Source organism: Triplophysa rosa, linkage group LG8, assembly GCF_024868665.1.
Source record: "Triplophysa rosa linkage group LG8, Trosa_1v2, whole genome shotgun sequence".
In the NCBI taxonomy this organism is placed as follows: Eukaryota; Metazoa; Chordata; class Actinopteri; order Cypriniformes; family Nemacheilidae; genus Triplophysa; species Triplophysa rosa.
The window spans coordinates 3,006,293-3,030,769 of NC_079897.1; the positions used below are offsets into that span (position 1 = coordinate 3,006,293).

The following is a 24,477-nucleotide window of genomic DNA, read 5'->3' on the forward strand; positions in this document are numbered from 1 at the left end:
TGAGTGAGTGAGTGTGGGAGAGAGAGAGAGAGAGAGAGAGAGAGAGAGAGAGAGAGAGAGAGAGAGAGAAAATTAAAAAAAATTTAAATGGATGGCATTCGTAAAGCAGCAAGTAAAAGTGAAGTGTTTTCCTTGTTAACTTCTATCTTTTGCGATGTCCTACAGCTGTGAAAAACAAACAGCACGTCAATGTCCGCTAATATCCGATTCGCGACGTAATGACTCATTTGAACCGATTCATTTTGTTGAAACAACTCGTATATCAAACACTTCACTTACGAGACTCACTGACATAACCCATCAAATCAGTCACTCAAAACACAAGCGTGCTTAGACCATTTAACAAGAGTGGTTAGTAAGATTAAGTATTTAAAGTTTATTTATGACAATGTGTAGTAAATTACATATATAATAATTTAGTTCTGAGTTACTTTTGAGTTTTGAGCTGGCTAATTTGATTTAATTTTATGTGGGCAAAATAAAAAAGGCCAGTGGCAAAATTACAGCTTTTTGCAAAGAGGGCAATGCAGGAGGATTGCGAAGAGTGACAGGTTATATTTGTGCCAGATCATTTCATAGCCAATATATAACTTGAATATAAAACTAAATAATAACAACTGTATAAAATAACAAGTTTCTTTGCATTTATTTTGGATTTATTGGGCTCGCAAGTGTTAAAGCGCAAATATGAAGCGGTCTATAGCCGACTGTTTTAAAGACAGAGTGACAAATTAACAGAACGATTCATCAACTGAGGTCATTATGCAAGGTCTTTATGATTACTATAAAAAAGGGTGCGGCCAAATTGTAAGTTGGTGCGACCTACTGAGAAAGTGGGCGCAAAAAAATGTAGTAAAGTACATTTGAAAGATGAAAAAAGACATACAGTTTTGAATTGACAAGTGGGTGAGTAAATGATTTATGAACTATCGCTTTAATACTAAAATAGTACTCAAATTTAATACAAAAAGTATCTCAGAATGAGACCTCAAGAAGTTGCTTGATAAAATGACAAGAACATTTTTGCAAATTCTAGAAGGCGACTATACCTACGATGCTATGTAATTTGGATATTTTTGGTTACAACAAAATTCCCATTGTTATATTTGTGTTATTCCAAAGTTTTGATGAGTTTTTCTAAAATGTGTTAAAAAATAAGTAAATAAGCGACCCTAAACTTTTGAATGGTAAACATGTCAAATCACCAAAGCAATATGACGACGAAGATGTTCTTACATCTTTTGCTCAAACCATGCTGAAAAATCTGTGGTTCTCAATCTGGTCCTATTGGGAAAAGTATGCGATGTCTCTATCAAAGGCCATTGGCTCTTTTAAAAGAAAGCAAGGCTTTCATTTTCAAGTGTTTGAATATAGCGAGTCACAACAATGTGACCAGCTGTGCCAAGCATCTTCATCTCAACACGCATCCCTCCACAAACTGAATAAAACTCTTCATTTCTCTCTATTCAAACAAGAAGTCGACTCAAGGTTACAGTAACCAAAGCAGTCAATTATGTCCAGTAAATACTGCTATTCATTAAGAATCCTTTCTGAGTCGATATTAGCTTGGTAGGGAGCTATAGAGAGGGTCAAAGAGAGCAGCTCGGTTTATCAATTTCTTTCTAATTGGAAGCTGAAGCACTGGGAAGAATTGCTTATCTCCGGGGACGTTTGAAGCATCAAACCTACGTTCATAATGTAAAAGAAAGAGAAATTGCTTCTGAGAAATATAAGAACCAAGTACATGACAATTCCAAGTATATTGACTGAAAAGAGAAATTAACAAGCACTTAAAGAAATGCTTTTAAAGGAAGGTCTTATGAAGGAACGCTGCTTTATTCGGTGTTTCCAGGTCATCATAACATCTCCATCATGAGGGGATATCAACCGCAGACAGCAGATTTATTGCCCTTCTGCGAAGCCAATAAAAAAGATGCGAGTCAATCCCCCACAGGTTGAAGCTCAAACTCTTCTACGGTCACATTCATTATGCATACAGTGCATCATACGTTCCAGCTAAATTTCCCTTCCCTTGAGCACTCTACAACGCGGAATAACATTATCGCATCCAGAACGATCGGCCGCAATATCGTCCGGATCCCATCACAGTCCAAATGACAAAGATATCAGACATCTGGCCATCCCAGACAGACTGGCGTTTTAGCAGACGTTTGGATGAACGCCATTCGCGTGTAATTACTGTGACCTACAGGAGGAAAATATGTGGGTTAAGTTTGCCTGTCATTCTGCTTCTCCGCATGCATGTCCCCGGGATGTTTTCACAGTATAAATCCCGGCAGCTCCTTTAATCTACTTACACGCTTACATCCTCTTTAAAAACTCACTAACAGGGTGACAACGGCACATTGACTCGGGTCTCTGGCCAATGAGAATCCAATCGGTCTGCTTAGACTTCTATTGATCAGGTGCTTTGAGTTCAAGTTTCTCATGAATGTTTTTTTATAATAACGATGTCTCATGCAGGGTGATTTTAAGTACCGTATTGAAGTAAGGGTTTTATTACATTAGAGATTTGTTGCAGTACAGTAATGGGATTCTTTACTGTATAATAAAAAGTAATGAGCATTTTGGTGACTTTTATTATCAGTAAAACAATGCAATGTGAATGCAAATTAGTCCCTCACGAAATGAACCATGGTTTTACTACAGTAACTATAGTTTTACTATAATATTCAATGAACAAATGTGGTTATAAAATGGAAAAATGTAGTCAAATCATTTTACTATAATAAAACCATGGTTCAATTTCAAATGGGTTTTTTCTTTCTCTCATGAAATTCAACCTCTAAACTGAATCAGAATAACTGGTCAAGCATGAGCCGATTTTGAGACATGCAAAAAGTCAAAAAGCATCTTTTACTGTAGCTCCTTCCGTTACAGTATATGATCACATTTTATTACAATAATAATAATAATGGCAGGGACGCTATCTAGCACAACAAATCGAACGATCAACTCCGGGGAAATTAAGACAACCTGCTGTGCAGAAACGGGGACACGTTCAATGCTGTGCCGACTGTGAGATTCACAAATCAGGATGCTGAGAAATAATTCACAAACACTCTTTGCAAAGACCTCTGGTTGTCCTTATTTTTCAGCCCAGAATAAAACGAACAGCGACATAACTTCAGACATCATAGAGTTAACGTCCACAACCGTCACACTGATCTACATCAGGACACTTGACTGAAACGGCCGTACCTGTCTCCCAGAAGTACAGCGACTTCTCGTCCCCTGACGTTTGGGCTCGAGCGCTCCAGACGCCATAGAGCAGTAAAAATAACCTCCATAAACACAGGAACGATGTCCTTGCACCCCTAACCCCAAGTCCCATGGCTTCCCCGAATCCGATAAAATCCACTCGTTCAGGAGGACGAGACACCTGGCCGAGAGCAGAGAAAGAACTTCAGCACCACAGACGGAAAGAGTTTGGACGCCTGGAGTCGGTGTTCCCTTTAGGAACGGTGCATGTGGGAGATCTCCTGCTCTTCTGCTCCTCTGCTTGACTACAAACGGGAGAATGTTGTGGCTGAACAATAGAGAACGTCAGCCACCGTTTGGACTGCTACCGCTGTCCTCTGCTTACTGCAGTTGACTGACGCGCTAGCTCTCCTCCCTCTCTCTCTCCCTCTCTCTTACCCTCTCTCGTGCTCACTCGCTCTCCCGTGCTTAGGGCACAAGGACGCCCCTTCTCTACGCTCCTGTGATGCTAAAGAAGACGAGATCGGAGCGAAGAGCTGTCGCTGAGGGAGGGAGGGAGGGAGAAGACAGAGAGATTTATGAACTGCATTTCGTACACTCTCCGTGTCTGTGCATCAGGGAGTTAAAGGCTTCTGTTATCGAGGCTTAAATATGTTATTAATGAAAGCTTTTTAGATGTTTCAAGACACTCTGAAAACTAAAAGGATGAATAAAAGCAAATATGAAGTGTTGTTAAAGGTGCGAATATGTGTTTTTCTGTGTCTTTGGTGTGTTATAAGTCGCCCATGCATGTATTAGACACACGTAAAATTGCAAAAATTAAAGTATCGGAACAACAGATGCATTCTATCTAAAAGCGAACGCTCACCCAGACCTGCCTGAAAACGCCTCGTGTAACCACACCCCCACAAATCTACGTCAGTTCGTGGTATGATTTGACTAAGACCACCCAAATGTATACGCAAGTAAGGTGGGTGACCTGTCAGTACAATTGAAGAGGAACCTCCAAATATGGTAAGAGGCGTTACATTTCCGTCACGCGCTTGCAGTATTCGACCAATCACAACGCACTGGTTAACTGGCCAATCATAGCACACCTCGCTTTTCAGAGTGATGAGCTTTGTAAAAAATCCACGCGTTTCAGAGAGGCGGAGCAAAGAGGAGATACAAACATGCACGGTATGTGGAAAGTACAGCATTTTTGAACCTCAAACTATAAAATTTGTTTTAGTCGCATCATATGACCCCTTTAAATGCTCAGAGAACTTAAAGTCAACGTAAAATTGCATTGAACTCCAATTATTTTCCTAAAAAAATTCTCCTGGGCTTATTTCGCATAATTTAACAGCACATTATTCCAAAAGGGAAATGAACCGTACATTTTTTAAATCTTTAATCACATTTTTTGACCGATGTTAATCAATTCCTGATGGTAAACAAGCAGGTCCTGCTCTACATTTTTCCTCATTGAATTGGGTTTCTTTCTGAAATATGTTAAAAATTTTAAATGGGTTGCAAACACCATTTCATGTTGACTTGAAAGCACATTTTTTATATGCATCTAAAACGTCAACAATACACCATAAGGGATAGGGAGCTAGGATCTTAATGCACAACGCGGAGGCCAAGAACCTCCGCGAAGTGCATTAAAATCCTTTAACGCACGGCTAGCTGTGGATTATCTCGCTTATACCATGGTCATTTGCCAAGTTAAAGCTTTTATTGATGTTTACAGTGTCATTTTAGATCAAACTAAATGACAGTTTATTTCAAATGTAATCAAACTGACTGGAGCTACCCGTGCGTTAAAGGGTTTTACTGCACATCTTCCAGCCAATCAGAATTGAGTATTCAAATAGACAATGGTATAAAGAATAAGAATCCATTTCTTACTGTACTTAACACCATATACGAACTAGAGACGCACCGATATATCGGCCAATAATCTGTATGGGCTGATAAAAGCAATTTTTCACACTATCAGTTGATAGTTCAAAAACAACCGATGTTCAGGGTCGATATATCCTATCAATCAAAAGAGGACAGGAAAATGCAATGAATTTGTGCTCTGTTTATAGAAAATGTTACGAAAAACCACCAGTTTGATGTTCAACATTAATAGTCATTACATGAATTAATACCATTCAGAAAGTTAAGGAATATTAATTTAATCTGCAGAATCGGTATCGGCAGATATCACTCTGAATAACCGGCTATCGGTGAAGAAATTCTCTAATACGAACCTATGACGTCCATTCTCAGTATATCAACACAAGACGTAGTGATATCATTCTGCCGGGAGGGATCAGTAAATCCAACTGTTTTCTTAATCCACTTCTCTAATCTCAATAGTTAAGGTCGTGATTTTGAGTGCTAGATGCTTGCATGAGACAGCAAACCACCAACCAAACAACATTGGCCCCCATTGACTTGAATACATCATGACAACATTTTGAGTTTTTTGTGTTTTTTGTGTAAACCATCCCTGTAAAATGTAAAAAAAAAAAGTGTGATGCAATAAGCATCGATTTGATAAGAAACACGTTTGTGGCCAATTTCTTTCTTTTAGTGGCTTGAGGAAAACATCTATTTGTCCAAGTGGCACAAACATACCAGGCCAACACCTTACATACAGTTTAAAGAAATAAAGCTGATTCATTGAAAGATTGTTGGTAGGCTGTGGTCATGCGTGTTTATGAATGACAGTTCAGATGGGAATGGTGGACCCTGCAGGAAATCGTCTCTTCCACTCCAGTGAGCCGACAGACCCTGAGCTCAGGGTTGATAGTCAGTCAAGCAGAAGGTGCCCCGGTCAATGCTAATGTTCACTCGGCACCGCCGTGTGCCTCCCTAAGCGGAGGCAGAACCCGCACAGGTAACACAGTGACAGACTTCTGAAATTATTGTTTTTAATGGGTAAAATGGTATGGTGCAAAAATGGTCAGCAACAGAAGACGTTGTCTGTTTGAAACATAAAACTGCAGGTCACTTTACTTACAAATATTTGCACGAGTGAAATGACGTTAAACTGACATTTTTTACAAAGCTGTACTCAACATCTCAACTTATAATTATCTTATTAATTAGTGATCTTATTAATCATATATTAAGATTACTGCTGCAAATTGGTGAGTCGTTTTAACTTTGAGAGAGACAGTGGATTCAAAACAACACTGATTTATGTATTTGTTCAATCAATTATTTTGGTTCATTTTTAACCAAAAAAGTTACAGATTAACATGTTTAAAGGTGCTTCCCAAATCGTACACTTTTGCACTATTCTACGCCATTTTGTAGTGTGAGTAGTGCGTTCACATTGAAAATTCTAAAAAAAATAGGTGCACTTGAATTACCCGGATAATGCACTCATTCAACCGAAAATATGAAGTGTGCAATTCTGGTAACTTCACACACTTAACGGTCGCAGTTTCGCTTACGTAGCGGAAGGGAGGCGTGGCTATCAGATGCTGCTCGAGCAAAGTTCTTCTGCGGAGTGATGATGCTTAAATCTGATGTTGACTGAAGTCGTGCTGGACAAAACAGATGGAAATTACATTAAATGTACAAATTGATTTTACTGCCACACATTGTGTTGTGCGATTGACATCATTTGCTCTCGTCTGGGATACCACACATACTTCCAGTTAGTATTGAACCGTTAAGTATTCCATTTGGGACGATACTACCCTTCTTAAATTCATACACTAGATGGTTGAGTGCATAGTGTATAGTATGTCATTTGGGACACAACTTAAGACTCAACGGCATTAAAACTGAGAAAAGCTACTGTCAAACACACTCAAAACGACCCATCAAAATAAAAGTCTGGTAACTTGAAAAAATTATGACGCACTCACCTGAAAAAAAATTCATTTAGTAAATATATTAAATGTGCTAGTAAAATTATTTTAAAAAATAATAATGATATTTTATTAAAATAAATGTTATTGCTTTTTTCCATAAATTTGAAAAACAGTTATTTATGGCAAAAAATGTATTAAAGACATGCATTAAGCTATAAGCCCTGCTTTTATGTGCGATAAAAAACACCACACCTATAGTACGACTTGCACTATGACTATTTTTACACACTTTTCCAATGCAGTGTGAGACTACTTGGCAAATGTGCAAATCTATATTTGCTTTCCATTTAATCTCACTCTTGTCTACCTGAAACAATTTTCAGTATTAATGAGATCTCCTCTGGGATTTTTCTCTTCTATGGCTTGCCACAATTTGTGACTTCAGGCTAAAATTACAGCGTAAGCAGCTAAATCAGTTAATGGCAGTTGCCTGAATTTTTAGCCAAGCCTGAAAGAGCAGAACGCTGCCAGAAGAGGATGACAGTTTGTCGGGCCGCAGTGACAGGCCTCGCTGCCGTAGATTAGACCGCAGTCCATGACTCACACCGGCAAAGCGATGACAGCGCTGCCAAAGTCACGCAGGACTGACAGTATATAAGAGAGTCCACTGACCCATGCTCACAGATAACAAAGATGAAGAAAGAGTCTAACGGAGACAGACACTCAAATGACCGAGCGTGATGAACACAGCAGACATTAAACAGTGAACAAATCAGAAGCACTGATGTGTACAAATGTTCTGTTTATTTCTAAAAGAAAATGCTGGATTATGATCTTAAATCATCCAGCTACCTCTCACTGTTAATGTACTCTGAGCCCACAGTGGCGGAAAACCAATTAGTCTGATGAGATTCTTTAAACCGTCGTCATGCGTGTCATGAGCGAGTCGATGTGACGTTGCTACACGCATCATTACCATTATTTACTTCTCTGATGAACAGAGCGCCTACAAAATGGAGACCTTCGCCATAAACACACTGTCGGGTCTACAGATATACAATTTAAAACATCTTAAAACATGTTTGAACTTGATCCACAAATGCTATCAATGCAGGCATTCATGTTAAGTCTCAAACGTACATAAAAAATGCATCCTCCTTGTAATGCGTCCTAGCTGTTTACTGCAAATAAAGAAAAAATCAGGCAATTTAAATATATATATATATAAATATATATATATATATTGTAGAGAAAAAAATATATAGTACACATATTACATATTTATAAATATATGTAAAATAATGCAAAAATAATTATGTTATGGAAACTTCTAGAATACATCTAGAGCAACTACTCATCTTTTTGGCAATACTAATGAACAGATGAAACTCCAAAATAGTTCCTATGGGTGGAACATTATCTATAAAGTTATTGTTCGCTGCTCCTGTATGCCTGAAAGGCTGCAACAAACATAAATTGTAAAATAATTTAATCCTTGTTAGCCTAAATATAATGATTAAAATGAGTTGTGATAAGAATGCGCTTCATAATTTCAGGTATTAAAAAGAACGTTCGATAAGTCGTAAAGCAGCACTGTTGTAAATATGTAAATTCAAAGAAAAGCATCTTAAGGGTGGAGGCAGGTCGTGTTCAAAATCGGTATCAAAGTAAATGTGGGTCAGAAGTATTAAAGCATTCCGAAATCAAAGCCAAGAGAGAAACGGGTCAAATTAAACTCTGCGTTCCTTAGGATTAATCTGTCAAATTAATAGCGCAAAACCCAGCTGCCAAGCCTTGTTTTAAGCACATTTAACAACATATCAAAGACAATAACAAAAGTGACTTTCAAGGTGCATGTTCTGTGATCACTGGAGCCTGTGTTTCTCTTTGATTCATGTCCGTTTTCATAACTATGAAAGAAAATAATGCATTGCATTCTTAAATCTGTGTTGAGGTCTGTATTGTTCTTTTTACCCTCGAATTATTTCAGCAGCAATGTTCACTTGTTCTCGAAAAGACGTGTTTTTTCTGTCTGGGGAAATGATGAAATTATAGAGGACATTCAATTTCTCTGACCTCTACTGTAACTCGCTCATTAGGGGATCTCACCAGCAGCGGACCCGTCATTCTTTATCATCACCATGGAAACAAACTCATGACAGACAGTCAAGAGCTCTCTCACGTATATCAAATAATATACGTGCTTTTTTCTTAAAGGGACATTTATTATTTGGAAGAATGACAGTAACCAAACAAATCTCATCCCCCATTGACTCCCATAGTGTTTAAATGGGGGATGAGATCTATTTGTTTGGTTACTGACATTCTTCGAAATATCTTCCTTTCTGTTAATCAGAACTAAGACATTTAAACAGATTTGGAACAACCCGAGGGTGAGTAAATGATGAGAGAATTTTCTTTTTTGGGTTAACTATCCCCTTAAAGGTCTAAAATCCACAACTTTGCCTCTATATCGCCATCTCTGTTTGAAACACATACTGCATAAAAAGTCATTTATGAAAATTGCTCAATAACTGAGCTGCAGCTTTAAATGAATGTTAATTGAGTCAGAAGGTCGGTTTAACATCCCTTTGGATACAGAGCGCATACCGGGCAAATATAAATAAATTGGGCAGACAGTCTGGACTGGGATGCTGGGAGTTCATGGGTTGTCTTATTCCAACAATCTGATCTACAAGTGCCGCATTTTATACAAACGTGCCAGTCGAATATCCCTTGCCACGGTCAAACCACACAGCAATCTAATAAATGAAAGGGTTATTTAAGAGATCTGAGTCAGTTCATAATCCAATCCCATTTTTTTCATGCGTTGGTCACTGCCATGGGACAACAAAACAAAATTAGAATGAATAAATTACTGAATTACTAAATAGAACAGTTAGTGATACAAAAAGTTTTGACAAACTTTAACAGTCTCATTCTGACTATATATATTTTATATAAAGTGGAAAGACAACTGTAACCAGACACATTTAATTATTAAGTTTTATTGTAATTAAAAGTATTTGCACTGCAACATTTTTCATAATTTACATGTTTTAACATGTTTCATATTTTACGTAATCACAACCCAACCCAGTTTATTCGTCAGGGAAACAAACAAGACGTACAACAAGAAAAACGCAGGACCCGAATGTAGCCACTTTTTTTCTTGGGAATTAATAGACAACGCACAATAACACTATGGATGTGTATTAGGTAGGTTAAACAGGGTCAATTAAGACTTCCTGCTGGCTTTAAGGTTTATCTGTATAAACTGCCAGACGCTGACATTTACATCCCGACATAATTTCTTTCATCCTGGGAGGAATATTTATAGCTGACATTTTCAAACAAAGCTTATTATTACAAACTAGGCGAGTCATTCTAAGCAGCTTGCTTACTAAAAAAGCCCTTTAAAAAGTAACTTGGTATACGTACTTTTTAATAAAAAGTAAAAGCAAGTTGGTATAAAGCACTTACTGTATTATTGCCATAGAACAAATCACTTTATTGTTTCCAATAAGTCACATTTCTAAATGTAAATGTAAAAATAATATATCTCATGGCCAGCACTCATCTCATCTAAAAACACAGAACACAGCCTGACATGTTACAGGTACAGGTGAACTAGGATAATGTCTGAGATATGGGATGGGATGTGGTGATCAGTTAAGATTCAGTGCTCATAGTACGAAATGAATCACCACTGTGCCCGTAAGCAATGCACTTGACCTCGGTTAACCCCAGCAGGATCGTCTCTGTAATAAATTCACGGCCAGTGTTGGGTGTAACAGTTACTAAGTAATTAGTTACTGTAATTTAATTACTTTTCCCTTGAAAAAGTAAAGTAAGGGATTACTCTTATTTTTCTGTAATTTAATTACAGTTACTTTTAATGTAATTAAACTAAATACTTTGTGTAATATATGTGTGTGCAACAGTGGAATTGACATCAAAATTCAAAGTCTAACTTTAAAATCTGTGCTTTAATGTATAATTCTCACATTTGTAATACTTTGGTCAGTTAATAAGAGTACTTTATGTAGTTTAATATTATTTATTTGAATTAATTATAAGAGCCCTTTCATGCCTATCCTTGAATCACTTAACTCATCAAGGTTGATATAGGATATAGAAAGTAATTAATAATCAGTAACTAAATACTTTTTGGAGAGAGTAATTTGTACAGTAATCTAATTACACTATTGAATATGTAATTAGTAACTAGTAATTAATTACTTTTTCAGAGTAACTTACCCAACACTGTTCACGGCGTCTTTTTCCAAATGACATCACATTCGAGTTAAAGTACGCTCATGCTACAGTACGAGTCTGCTTGTGTGGCGATAAATAACAATTATATTAACAAACGAAGCTTTCTTTCAGTTACCAATACAAACACATACAATCATCCACACAAAGAAAACCATCAAACAAACCCATATACGAAACAAACTTTAACACAACGCAAACAAACAAACGCATAGAATCCTGTATATGTAAAATCGGCTGACTACACATCTCTCTTGTGGACACTCATTACTTTAAGGACATAAAATAGACACAGATGACCAAAGAATCATACATCCAGCTACTACTGTATCGACAAGGCACGAGCTCATTTTGTGTCAAATCTGTAATAATTCTGTTTGGTTATCCTATGAGGGAACATGATTGCGCATGCGTCACATCTTTCCATGGGCAGATATTACATTCATTTTTGTCGTCATTTACTTACCCTCATGCCGTTTCAACATGACATTCAAAGATGGAAATTCTTGAACTCATAATCTGTCATTTAAATCTGGCGCTTTCATAACGAACGCCAGCACGTGTATGTTTACAGCGCAGTGAACGCGCACTGTAGTGTGCACGTAGGGTTGCCATGTAGGTCTTAACATGTACACATATATATATACAGTATATATATATATATATATATATATATTAATAGACATGCAGCATCTTTTAGATATAAAGCATGCATCATAAGAGTTTAACAGTTGAAGCCTAAACCTGAAAGCAACGTGTTCCACTATACAATAAAGATCCACACTGTATAGGCTACTATTAAAATGCATTGTAAAAAATGTACATGATTTTTCAAAAGCGAAAATTACATTTTTATCAATGTTTCTCCACACTCACGCATTACTTTATGCGCGTTTATTAAAAAATGATTTATGCGCGTATAAAAATATACCGTTTAGTACAACAGTGCCATCTGTTGGTTGTTCTATATTGTGCAACGTAAACGCACAAAGATAACATGAGTTTGTGTGGTCAAATTTGATTACGTTTTGTGTATCCTACCTTAGAACTGAATTGTAACCCGGGTATATTATAATATAATACACAGTGAAATAATATAGCTTAACATAATATATAATAGTCTCGTGTTTTTACTATTTCCTTTCTTCTCTTGGCTGAACAATCTTTGTCAACTGTGTATTATAGCAGTGTTTATGTTATTCTGGAAGCATAATTGTAGATGAAAGCATCAGTTAAATTATTCGATGGAAATGGAAATTAAACATAGCATAATGTACTGTAAAATCCTCATGCGGTGATTAATCCAAAGGATTCGGTTCATTAATGGTGTATTCTTGACACCTATACAACAATAACATCTGTCTTGTTCTGACTTGAAAGGGGGTGTGGAGTTTTCTTCAGACCTCTAATATGTGATCTAATAAAGTAGTCTGAACACGGTCCGTGTAAATATAATTTCATACCAAAGAGTGTGTTCGTTATCATTTACTGAGTTACCGATTTGAATAAATCAGGACTTTCCAGCAAACATTCATTAAGCGTCTCGAGCAATGTAGTAGTTTAGTCACTTTATTTAAGTGCAACATTTAAGTGGACATTAACAACTTTTCTCAAATCTTATAGGTCTCAGAGATTTCCTCTTTCTGTCAAGCAGCAACACTTTTGTTTATTTCTGCTTATGTCACTGACAGATGTGCTCTATTGAAATACAGAGGTGTGGTCATACATGAAGTCATTAAGCAGGAAATAAAGTTTCTGATTTCTCTAAGCACATTCAGCGTCATCATTCAAGTAACCTACTTATACAGGTAAGCGCATTTAAGTTCTTGTCAGACTGTGTTGTGTAGATTTGTGTTGTTTTATGTTGTTATAAAGGTCCATGTTTGATGGCAGTAATCATGACATAGATGACAATAGCTACAATTTATTGAAGAACCACATCTTTCGTCAATCAGACATTTGTTATGAATGCTTGTCATGCTTTACAGAGGATATGGGCGGAAACATAATAAAACTTGTCTGGGTTTTTTTTAGTGGGGAGGTGGGTAGGATTTATATAGGCTATAATGAACATGTCTTGAACAATATGTTTACGGACAACTTGATTTTATTGAGTGTGAGAAAGAATTGTGGTTTCTTTGGCAATCCAGATCCAGTTTGACAACATTTTTTCCAACAGCATGTAGAGACTTAACCAAAGGTTTTGCCAAAGGTGTTACTGCTGCTTTCATATCATAACAGAACATCTGTTTGACTTCAACAAAACTCACAAACTTTGTCATTTTGAAAAAGTTAAAAGATCATAATAACACATTTTGTCATCCACATGGCTGTATGTTATGTTCTGGGTTGGGATTTTCTTTCAACATAGATGGCGTACTGTACACAAACACTGGCTAAGGGCTGCTTTGGGAAAATATATAAGGAGAAGTTTGGAGACTCGTGGGCTGCTTTGAAGAGAGTTCATGTAGGTCTCATCAACAGACAAGAGCTGGAAAGAGAATGCAGAGTATATCAGTATGTACAGATTTATAAAACATATTTATTCTTATGACTTTTATCTTACTGAACTCACTATAACGCTGGATGTTTAACCCCAGTAATGCTCGGCATCCTAATGTGGTGAAGCTTCTTGGTGACCCTTGGATCAAAGACTCGAAGTGGAACATTCCTTTAGAATTTATCTTCGGGGAAGATCTTGAAACAACCATCTTTAAAACACAAATTTCCAAAATACAGGTAATTGTGTGTCCGACACAGCCCCAAGGAACGTCTCAACAACAACAACAAAAAAACATTTTGTAATTAATCTCCTGTTTTATTATTAGTGTGCACTACACCCTTACAAAAAAGAAGTTTGTTCCAGTGTGCTATTAGTATTCCTTTTTTAACAAAAAAATTGAAAGTATACTTTCAGTCTATTTTTATGTACCTCCCAGAAAAACACTTCAAATGTAAGTGTTCTTGACTTATTGAAAGTATACTAAATATTAGTATTTTTACTACATAAAGTACACTTTATGTAAAAATATACTTGAACTTGAAATATACTTATTTTTCTGAAGCCATACTATAGTTCTTGTCTAAGAAACTTTGAGTTGCTCTATCGGTTGCCATGTTTGCAATCCCATTCCAGCCATTTTAAGTGTTATTTACTGTACATTTGGCTCTTGTGACGCAGACCATTAAGAACTATGTAGCAAAATCAAATAAGCATTCTTAAATTAATAAGAATTCTTTCTGTCTATTTTTTGCATTTGTGGATGTTCAACAAAACCATATTGTTCGTGTATTTTTAGCTGACTAACGCAGTGAGAGCCACAATCATCACTGGGATGTGTGAAGGTTTGCTTTATCTACACAGTAAAGACATCGTCCACCAAGACCTCAAACCAGACAACATCATGGTGAGCCAGACTTTGTATTAGATGTTTTCCCTGGATTTCCTGAGAAGAAAGAAATTAGAAAATGTTGGCACACAACAACAGTATAAAATTGAAATTGAAATCAGTAAAATGATTGGTAGTGTAGATCATTTTATCTTGGGAATTTTGTGATGAGAAATGCTTTAGTTCATGTTGCAATGACATACTGTATGAAAATGAGACGTCAGAAACATCTTAATATACACAATTTGAGATTTTTTGGGGGGTCACCATGACAACTTGCTGCTTCCCTCTATTTTAGGTTGAGCATCAAACCCATCGTGCTGTGATCATTGATTTGGGTCTGGCAAAGTTCACAAAAAATGGACTGAGCTCCGCGGCAAATATGGGCAATGAAGCGTACTCTGCTCCAGAGATCCTGCAGATGAATGGAGTTCGTGACAAGCGTTCAGATGTTTGGGCTATGGGTAAAGTCATTGCTGAACTCTGTGCCCGAATCAGGTTACCCACCCAATACGTGTGTGCCGGCAAAATTCAAGAAACTTTAAAAGATCATCCATACTGTATTCCAGTGTCCCGGATGGTGGGGAACAATCCATTTTACAGAGCTTCTATGGCTGAAGTCATTTTAGACATCAGGAGAGCTGCTTCAGCTTCACAAACGGACATCAAACCGAGAGACGTCACCGTAACGCAGGGAAATGAAATAAGAGGAAATCAAAGGTGGGGTTTGCAAGCACCCGCGCCACCAAGGATGGAGGTCAGGAAACCTCCTGTGGTAAATTATCGAATGGATCCACCACAACAGAGGGAAATGGGAAAGGCAGTAGTCCCGTTAAAAGGAGCGGGTTTGAACAATCAGATGTCTCTGATGTCATTTCCTTGCCCCCTTCCAGAGACTGGCAAAGTGACGCAGGAACGTTACAATGAGGAGAAAGGAGCTATGGAATATAAAGAGATCATCACAAAGGGAGGAAGAATCATTAAGTATGAGAAAGTGCAAATATCCAAAAATTCTTAATTGTCAAGGAAACTGGATGTCATATGTTGGCTTGTATAAATAAATAAAAATTGGGGATCATGTTGTTTCCTTCCTACATTTTTTAGATGTGCACTATTTTTGTGTGTATTTATTAAAGATAGTTTGTATTGCCCCCCCCAAATAAAATGACAATGATGATGTGGACAATGATACAGTAAAATGCTTCTTCATGTCTCCGTATAGTCGACATCCCTTCAAGAACAAAAATCTCCTTAACATGCCCACCTCCTATTCATTCATTCCTATCATTCAGTATGGATCCATGAGTTAAGCTGTGAAAAGTGGATGCGGGGGTGTTTGAGTCCCCCAAAAAACTACCATAAACACATCCTTAGCTCCAACTCTTTTAACAGAAGCTACATTTAAAACCCCACCGTTGTGATGCGAAGAAGTTATTTGACTGTTCTACGTTTTTTAAAGAATATGGTAGTCAATCTTTTGAAATGAGTGCTAAACAATTGTATTTTAACCTAGGGTTAGAAATAAACTAGGGGATAGTACTTTCCTTCTTGTAGATCTTGAGATATCATCTGAAACGAAACATTCATGAAATAAAACAGTGTAGAACTAAACAAAGTGAAGATGAAGATATTTACTAGTTTTTTTCTTATTCCTGGTTTTAAAAAGTTTAACCCTAAACCAGATGTTTGATTTTTAATGCCAAAAAGATCAAAAAGAGTCACTAACACGAACATTAAAGATTTTCCTTCACACCAGATCGTAGACACCCATCCATGCAGAAGGAAATCAAGAGTATGGTAAAAACCATAAATGAAATCTTTGATGACTCTTATTGACTAAAACTTTGTCAGAGCATTTTGCAAAATGTTTAACAACATGTTACATGAATCAAATGTAGTTTATGCCACAATTATATAAATGCTGACCCAAACACAATAATCATTTGTCAGATAAAAGGCTGAACACGACAACTCTCTCTTAGAAGAAAACCTCACATACATAAACATTAACTTTAAATCTCTCATTCAAAAACACACCCGTCAGGTTTCACACCGTAATGTGAGAACAGTTGTCAGGCCAGGGGATAGACAGAGAACTACAGGGGGTACAACAACACGGTCATAAAATATAATCTGTCAAACAAGACTGACAGATCATAAAGAATCCAGCCTAATTTGATTGACAGGTCAAAATGACTTGCCTGGGATAGTAGGGGGGCAGTCACACTTTGATAAGATTGCAAACCTCAAGTCTCAATTCACTCATTTGCACGATAAAAGCCATACAACAAGGAAACAACTCACTCTTAGAAGAAAAACCCACATACATATTTATTTGATCTCTCTCTAATTTACAAACACCACCGTCTTTCACAAATAGACTATAGTAAAATCAAACAGGCTGAAAAACACACTTTTTTGATGAGGGGGGTGTGTAGTAAGCCCCACTGAAGGAAGGGTGGGGGACAGAGGAGCCCCCAACAACAGCCATAAAACATAAATGTCAACAAGATTGACAGGTCATAAAAGTCACCATTTGAGTGACTGGTTGACAGACGGGGTCATAAATCAATCAAACTTTTGACACAAGGTATATGATTATACTACTTATTTGTATAACAAAGATACAAAAAGAGTTTTATGAGTACAAAAATGTTATATGAATGACATTCCATTTGCAATTCTGTGGAAGTTCATTATAACTTCTATAGGATGAGATTCCATGTAAGTGTGACGACGAGAAACCAGGCAGAGAAGCGGATCCAAGTGCAGTGCAGATTTATTGAAAATAATATAAGATAAGATAAAACAAACCAAGGTAAACCACGGAACATAGGCGGCACAAAAACAAAGCATGAAACAAAGACCGACACCAAACAAAGGAAACACTAGGGCTTAAATACATAGAAACTAACAAGACACACCTGGAGGAACTAATTAACACTAAAAACTACAAAGGACTACAAAACATGGCACAGAACAGGAAGTGACAGAAAAGTTCACCAACACAGGGGAAACACGGACTGGGATCGTGACAGTAAGTCTGCCGATGTCCCTTTTTTCAGGTTTCAAACTTTCCATATCTGTCAACCAGCAACATATTTGTTTCTTGCTTAAGGCATGTGCAGATGTTCCTACTGTTAAAATAGGCCTGCTGTTGAAACGGTGCGTTTTTAGTTCATTAGCAGAAAAAATCCCAGTTCCTGGTTGATTTCAGCACACTGTGTGTCATCAACCCGTTTATAAAGGTAAACTCTTTTACGTGAAAAGTCAGCCAAGATTAATCAATACATGAAAGTATTAGTGCACATACAAGTACATTACATAGGCCAGTGAATATGACCTTCAATGTATTTTCCAGGACAAGAACTTTAAATAATTCACTTTTAAGTTAAATATATTTCTAGCTGAAGCTCACGTTAAATTAAAGACAATGTATTCCTACATAAATTATTTTCCATTTTTACATTTGCATAAATAATTCGAATTTACGCATTATCCTAGTAACAGCCAAAATAAACATTTTGTGATAATAATAATAAATAAATAATAACAATAATAAAAAGTGTTAGGGGTTAATTTAAATTAGTGGTATCGATGGTGGCTATCACCCAAATAAATATGATCACCCATCTCACCAAAAAATCGGAAATGTGAAAAAGGCTAATGACGTCACGTGCAGTGTCCTATGAGTAATGGTTTCACACACAAAAAAAGTAAATGTTTTCACACTTTTTTTTCACACTCGGTAGTCTAGCAAATAAATCCATAAAAATAGTAGTGAAAAAAAAAGAATAATTGTGGAAAACCAGCAGTTTCTAAAGTTAACTATTTGCTTCAAATTAAAAAGAGGAGCAGTCTATTTTAAAATTGATTTAGGCTACTTATATTTACTCATATTTTCTTTATTTACTTTATATATTATTTAATATGATCGTGTTTTTGTGTGCGTTTACGTCTCATGTGTTGGAATGCATCTCAGATCATTTGTCACAGTTTTAGTTTTCATTGCTCACAGTGGGTGGATCTTACCTGCCTACCTCAATAGATCCTCGTAACTCTGGGTTTACTTTCACAAGTTTCAGGTGCTCGACGATCAAAAACAGCGGTAAGTAAATATAAAATAACTTAACTAAAACCTTTGTTTCATGACATATTTTATAACAACACAATATTAATTGTAATGAAAAACCATCTTATATTTTTTATCAATCTTTCGATTTTTTTACATGTGGAAAAATATTTAATAAATGGAAAATATATACGGTTTTGAAACCGCATTTTTTTTATGGGAACTAACAAACAAACGATTTCCAAAATATTTTACTGACAAATTTACTTCATTGTCTGTCGACAGCGAGAAAGCTATCTGTCACATCACCACTAGATGGCGTACTCCACACAAACACTGGCTCAAGGCTGCTTTGGGAAAGTATATAAAGAGAAGTTTGGAGACTCATGGGCTGCTCTGAAGAGAGTCCCTGTAGGTCTCATCAACAAATATGAGCTGGAAAGAGAATGCAAAGTATATAAGTATGTATGGATTAATAGCATTTGCTTTATTGTTATGACTTTTATTTTACTGAAGTCAATTCATAACCACATCACCGGATGTTTTAACCCCAGAAATGCTCGGCACCCTAACGTGGTGAACCTTCTTGGTGACCCTTGGATCAAAGACGCAAAGTGGAACATTCCTTTGGAATTCATCTTTGGGGAAGATCTTGAGACGACCATCTTTAAAACACAAAGCTCCAAAATACTGGTAATAAGACCAACTCACCCAAAATATGGGCTATATTTCTAGTCTGTGTAATGCTCTACTATGTAATGGCTTGTATGAGACAAAATTGCGATTTGAAGTTGCAATTTACTCCAGTTTCACTATATGTTTTGCAAAAGTTTAAAGATCGGGTAACACACTCAATTTCTGCCAATCTCATATTAATCTTGAGTACATATTCAGTATTGCATACGTCGTATCTTCGAAGAGTATTTAGTTTGATCAAATTTATAAAAGCAAGAGCACACAACAGCACGAGCACACAATTATGCACGTAACGCGCCGATTGTCAACAAAACACAGACATATGACTTACTTTGACTTACCGCGTGCAGTTCATGTCCGGCATCTTTTATGACTGGGACCACGCCATCTGTCAGTTTCAAACGATCTCCAAATCCAGCTTTACGTCCACCGTTTATATAACATCCATCACTGAAATGCTGTGAACAAACAAACACACCTAAACTTCACTCTCGCAAGAGTAACGATCTGCAGCGCAGCGCAGACAATCTTAACGCAGCGCAGACAATCTTGATGGCAATCGGGTCTCGTTCGTCGGTTGGCGCGTGGGCGGGCTCTTTCTTTCGCCTTGCTGTGCTTTTCTGGGAGAATTGCCCTATAAAAGGAATAGGATCCCTGTTACAATACAAAACAAAAAACTTTCCTAAACAAGTTGGTGTGCTGGGGGAGTGTATCAAGCACAGAAATACTACGTCACACGTCCAACTTGTTTTTGAACAAGTTGACCGTGTTAAGCATGAGAAGCCAGCACTTTCAACAGACGTCAGAATGCATGACATAGCATGTTACATCCACTTTAAATATGCGGAACTGCATATTATTAGACTTGTGTCTTAAGACATTCTTTGCAATTGAGACAATTGAGACAATGAACCTTTCCTTTAAAAAGCAAATCCAAAAGAAAAATAACATTCTTGATATCTGTCTGTTTTAGGCGATAGCACATGCAGAAATTTAGCAGACATAAAATCTTGTCTTGACTTGTATTTTATGGTGGAGATGCAATGCAAAAAAATTCTTGTATTTTTGTATCTTCAGTTGACTCCAGCAGTGAGAGCCACGATCATCACTGGGATGTGTGAAGGTTTGCTTCATCTGCACAGTAAAGACATCGTCCACCAAGACCTCAAACCAGACAACATCATGGTGAGCCAGACTGAATATGAATAAAACAAAACGGAATATGTCCATATTTATTGCTATACTGTTCTATGTTGTATTTATGGATCAGCTTCGTCTCCCCGATTTATGAGGAGAAACCAAATTAGAACCAAAAATAAAATCTTTGTTTCTCTCACCCCGATTTAGGTTGAGCATCAAACCCATCGTGCTGTGATCATTGATTTGGGTCTGGCGAAGTTCTTTAAAAATGGACTGAGCTCCGCAGCAAACTCGGGCAATGAAGCGTACTCTGCTCCAGAGATCCTGCAGACGAGGGGAGTTCGTGACAAGCGTTCAGATGTTTGGGCTATGGGTAAAGTCATTGCTGAACTCTGTGCCCGAATCAGGTTACCCACCCAATACGTGTGTGCCGGCAAAATTCAAGAATATCTTAAAGATCAACCGTACTGTAATCCAGTGTCCAGGATGGTGGAGACCAATCCATCTTACAGAGCTTCTATGGCTGGAGTCATTTTAGACATCAGGAGAGCTGCTTCAGCTTCAAAAATGGACATCAAACCGAGAGACCTCGCTGTAACACAGGGAAATGAAATAAGAGAAAGTCAGAGATGGAGTCCACAACCACCTACAGCTTTTAAGACGGTGGTCAGCAAACCTCCTGTGCTAAATTATCGGCAGAATCCACCACAACAGAGGGAAATGGGAAAGGCAGTAGTCCCGTTAAAAGGAGCGGGTTTGAACAATCACATGTCGTTGATGTCATTTCCTTGCCCCCTTCCAAAGACTGGCACAGTGATTCAGCAAAGCTACAATGATAGAGGAGTTATGGAATATAAAGAGATCATCACAAAGGAAGGGAAAATCACTAAATATGAGAAAGTGCAAATAAGCAAAACATTTAAAAAATAAACTTTTTTCCTGGAAACTGCCCAGAAGAAAATGTTATTGCTCAGAGGTTGCTCTTTCATAGCTCAGGAGATTTGAAGAAGTTCTCACTTGTGTTTCATTATAAAAGGGCATAAGAGCAATACAAATTGAAAGAAATGAAATGCATTATGTATGGAGGTGTATAATGAATTGGTAAAATAATCTGGATTTGGTTCAATTTGATGAGAAATGTTCGAGTTATATTGACTTTTTATTGCAGACTTGACAAATCCGAGCTCAACTGGAATCAACTCGAATCGAGACAGAAATCATGAGATTTCTGGCTCTTTTTCTCATGAGAAATATCTGAGACACTGGACACTTGAGCACATCTCATTTGCTTTTCTCATCATTGTCTTATTATGAGAAAAATATTTGTGAGTTTCCTTGTTGATGTAATTTCTATATCAATATAATGCGTTTTTCTTTTTTTTTTGTCATGAAAAAAGCTTTTTAGAAATGTTTAGTGCATCCACACTAATTATAAACTAAATAACCAGTTGTGCTTTTAAATAAGATTATTTGCATTTTCTTTTTTTGTCCCTAGGAAACAGTAAATACATATATCTTTGGATTCAAAGCAATATACGGATAACTCTGTTGGCCACAGTTTGCCCTCAAAAAGCTTTCTCATAACATACACTTCTCGTCCATCTGGTTTTGTGATGTATACAGTACAGTATCTGTTATTTATTTTCATTTACATCTCTGTTATCATGCTACCCACAGCTGCATGTTTTTATGCATGTGTTATGGTTTCAGTTTTGGTTGGACAGAAATGACAATGACAATCTGACAGTGAACCTGCTAGTTTGCCAACATTTTTTAACAGCTTAATTCAGCGTTATGCAAGCTTTCTTTTTTTAACTCACTGCTGAACAATGTTGGGTGTAACTAGTTACTAAGTAATTAGTTACTGTAATTTAATTACTTTTCACGTGGAAAAGTAAAGTAAGGGATTACTCTTATTTTTCTGTAATTTAATTACAGTTACTTCTGATGTAATTAAACTAAATACTTTGTGTAATATATGTGTGTGTGCAGAAGAGGAATTTACATCAAAATTCAAAGTCTAACTTTAAAATGAATGCTTTAATGTATAATTCTCACATTTGTAATACTTTGGTCAGTTAATAAGAGTACTTTATGTAGTTTATATTATTTATTTGAATGAATTAAAAGAGCCGTTTCATGTTGAATCACTTAACTAATCAAGGTTGATGTAGGATATAGAAAGTAATAAGTAACTAAATACTTTTTGGAGAGAGTAATTTGTACAGTAATCTAATTACACTATTGAATATGTAATTAGTAACTAGTAATTAATTACTTTTTCAGAGTAACTTACCCAAAACCACAGTTTTGCCTGATTTTTCATTTGCAATGTATTTATTCATAGCAGACACTTTTGTCCAAAGTGACTTACAAATAAGAGAGTATTAAACATTTTGTCCTGGAGAAATGGGAATGGGATGTGAAGTGAGATCAGGTGTGAGATCAGATGTGCTGCTGCATTCTGAATCATTTGCAGGAGCTAGATTGCATCGGCTGGAAGGTCAGCAGAGCATTGCAGTAAACCAGCCTTGGACAATTTTTTATTTTAGTAATCATATGATTTTACAAAGTTAAAATAATGTACAGTATGAACAACGTGTGTATGAACAAAACAATTCTGAGTACTTTAGAGAGAGGATCGATCTTCAGCTAACCATGAGTGATGATACAGTATATGAATATCATCTAGACTTCTTTCACTAAATAACGACACACCAATAATTCATTCCGATTTAGGGGCCAAGCACCACTAAGCTCAAAATGGGTTTTGGATTCAGATTGTAATGTATTGTTTTAATTTTTGTAACCTGCTAAGATATGAAACTAACAATAAATGAGCAATAAAAAACAGTAAAACAATTATTTTGTATTTAAATCTGTCTACAGTATATTCTTTAAAATGCCCAAATAATTAGGGCTGTCAAATGATTAATCCCAATTAATCGCATCCAGAATAAAAGTTTGTTTTAACAAAGTATATGTCTATGCATATTATTTTTGTATTTTGTTACGTCCCAGGACGTATTTGTTTGTGGTGTGTTGTTTTTCTCTCTCTCTCTCTCTCTCTCTCTCTCTCTCTCTCTCTGCTTGCGAGTAGGAGGTAATGGCCACCACCTGATGATTGGCTGGTGATACCGATTGGAGGATGAGAGGGAGCAGCGGAGTTTTAAGCAGCACTTCCACTAAAGAAAAGGGGGTTGTGTGTGTGTGGAGGCTCTGTTGTGAGGCTTTGTTCCCCATGTTGTTCAGGGGAGATTCTTCGTCAATATTGGTTTCCTCTTCAGTTTATTTTATGACCTTGAGGTATACTGTTGTTGTAATTGTCATTCTTCTCAGCCAGAAAGCCTTATATATATATATATATATATATATATATATATCGTAAGGTTATTTTTGTTTGTATTCTAATTTTGTTATGGGATTTGTAAGTAAGTTTGAACTGTTAATTTGGGGACGGGGTTTACATAGAGAGGGGGTGCCGTTTTCTTTTTGGACTTGTTTTCTCCTGTTTATGTTAGTAATGGAGTTAGGGTATTTTGATGTACTTTTGTTTTCTATTCTTTTGGAAGGTTAGCTAGATTCTGGGTTTAGTTAGAAGTATTACGTTTGTTGTTTTGGCCTTAGCCCCCTCTCGAAGTCATTAACAACCCTCCTGCATCTACGACAATAAATGAATACCTTTCTTGCATTTTAGTTTTGAAGTGTGATGTTTCTCTTGTAATTTCCTCTTATGAGGTTTATTACAGTACATTGTCTTATTGCTGACACACACACACACACAACACCATTTTTATTCTGTTATGTGACCCAACGATCCCTAGACTTGATACGGGAACGTAACGAGAATTTGGGGGCTCGTCTATAACTTTTCGTTGGC

The 24,477-nt window shown here is 36.7% G+C and overlaps 2 protein-coding genes and 1 long non-coding RNA gene across 7 annotated transcripts in view; 1 reads left to right on the forward strand and 2 right to left on the reverse strand.

Annotated features, from left to right (window-relative positions):
- Positions 1 to 3,704, reverse strand: part of LOC130557895 (thrombospondin type-1 domain-containing protein 7A) — a 96,442-nt gene extending 92,738 nt beyond the window's left edge. Inside the window, 1 exon segment of the mRNA XM_057340024.1 lies at positions 3,223 to 3,704. Within this exon segment, the coding sequence (XP_057196007.1) occupies positions 3,223 to 3,355 (133 nt within the window). The 5' untranslated portion in view covers positions 3,356 to 3,704.
- A 9,146-nt stretch (positions 3,705 to 12,850) lies between these two features.
- Positions 12,851 to 23,540, forward strand: zmp:0000000881 (serine/threonine-protein kinase Nek6). 4 transcript variants are annotated; one of them, XM_057340018.1, is made up of 7 exons: positions 13,923 to 14,039; positions 14,600 to 14,707; positions 14,988 to 17,726; positions 18,708 to 18,797; positions 19,047 to 19,454; positions 20,535 to 20,642; positions 20,805 to 23,540. In XM_057340018.1, exons 5-7 carry the CDS (start codon positions 19,077 to 19,079, stop codon positions 21,525 to 21,527), a joined length of 1,209 nt encoding a protein of 402 aa, XP_057196001.1. In that variant the 5' UTR covers positions 13,923 to 14,039; positions 14,600 to 14,707; positions 14,988 to 17,726; positions 18,708 to 18,797; positions 19,047 to 19,076; the 3' UTR covers positions 21,528 to 23,540. The 4 variants fall into 4 exon arrangements, 3 of the variants coding, with proteins under 3 accessions (XP_057196003.1, XP_057196001.1, XP_057196002.1); XR_008963362.1 differs by having other exon boundaries at positions 14,988 to 19,454; positions 20,805 to 21,922; positions 22,093 to 23,540; XM_057340019.1 differs by having other exon boundaries at positions 14,988 to 19,222; positions 19,316 to 19,454.
- Positions 13,390 to 20,504, reverse strand: LOC130557898 (uncharacterized). 2 transcript variants are annotated; one of them, XR_008963367.1, is made up of 3 exons: positions 19,789 to 20,504; positions 13,876 to 14,011; positions 13,390 to 13,791 (listed from the first exon to the last, which is right to left on the reverse strand). It is a non-coding gene; the product is annotated as an uncharacterized LOC130557898 (long non-coding RNA). The 2 variants fall into 2 exon arrangements; XR_008963366.1 differs by having other exon boundaries at positions 19,799 to 20,498.
- Positions 23,541 to 24,477: the final 937 nt, after the last annotated feature.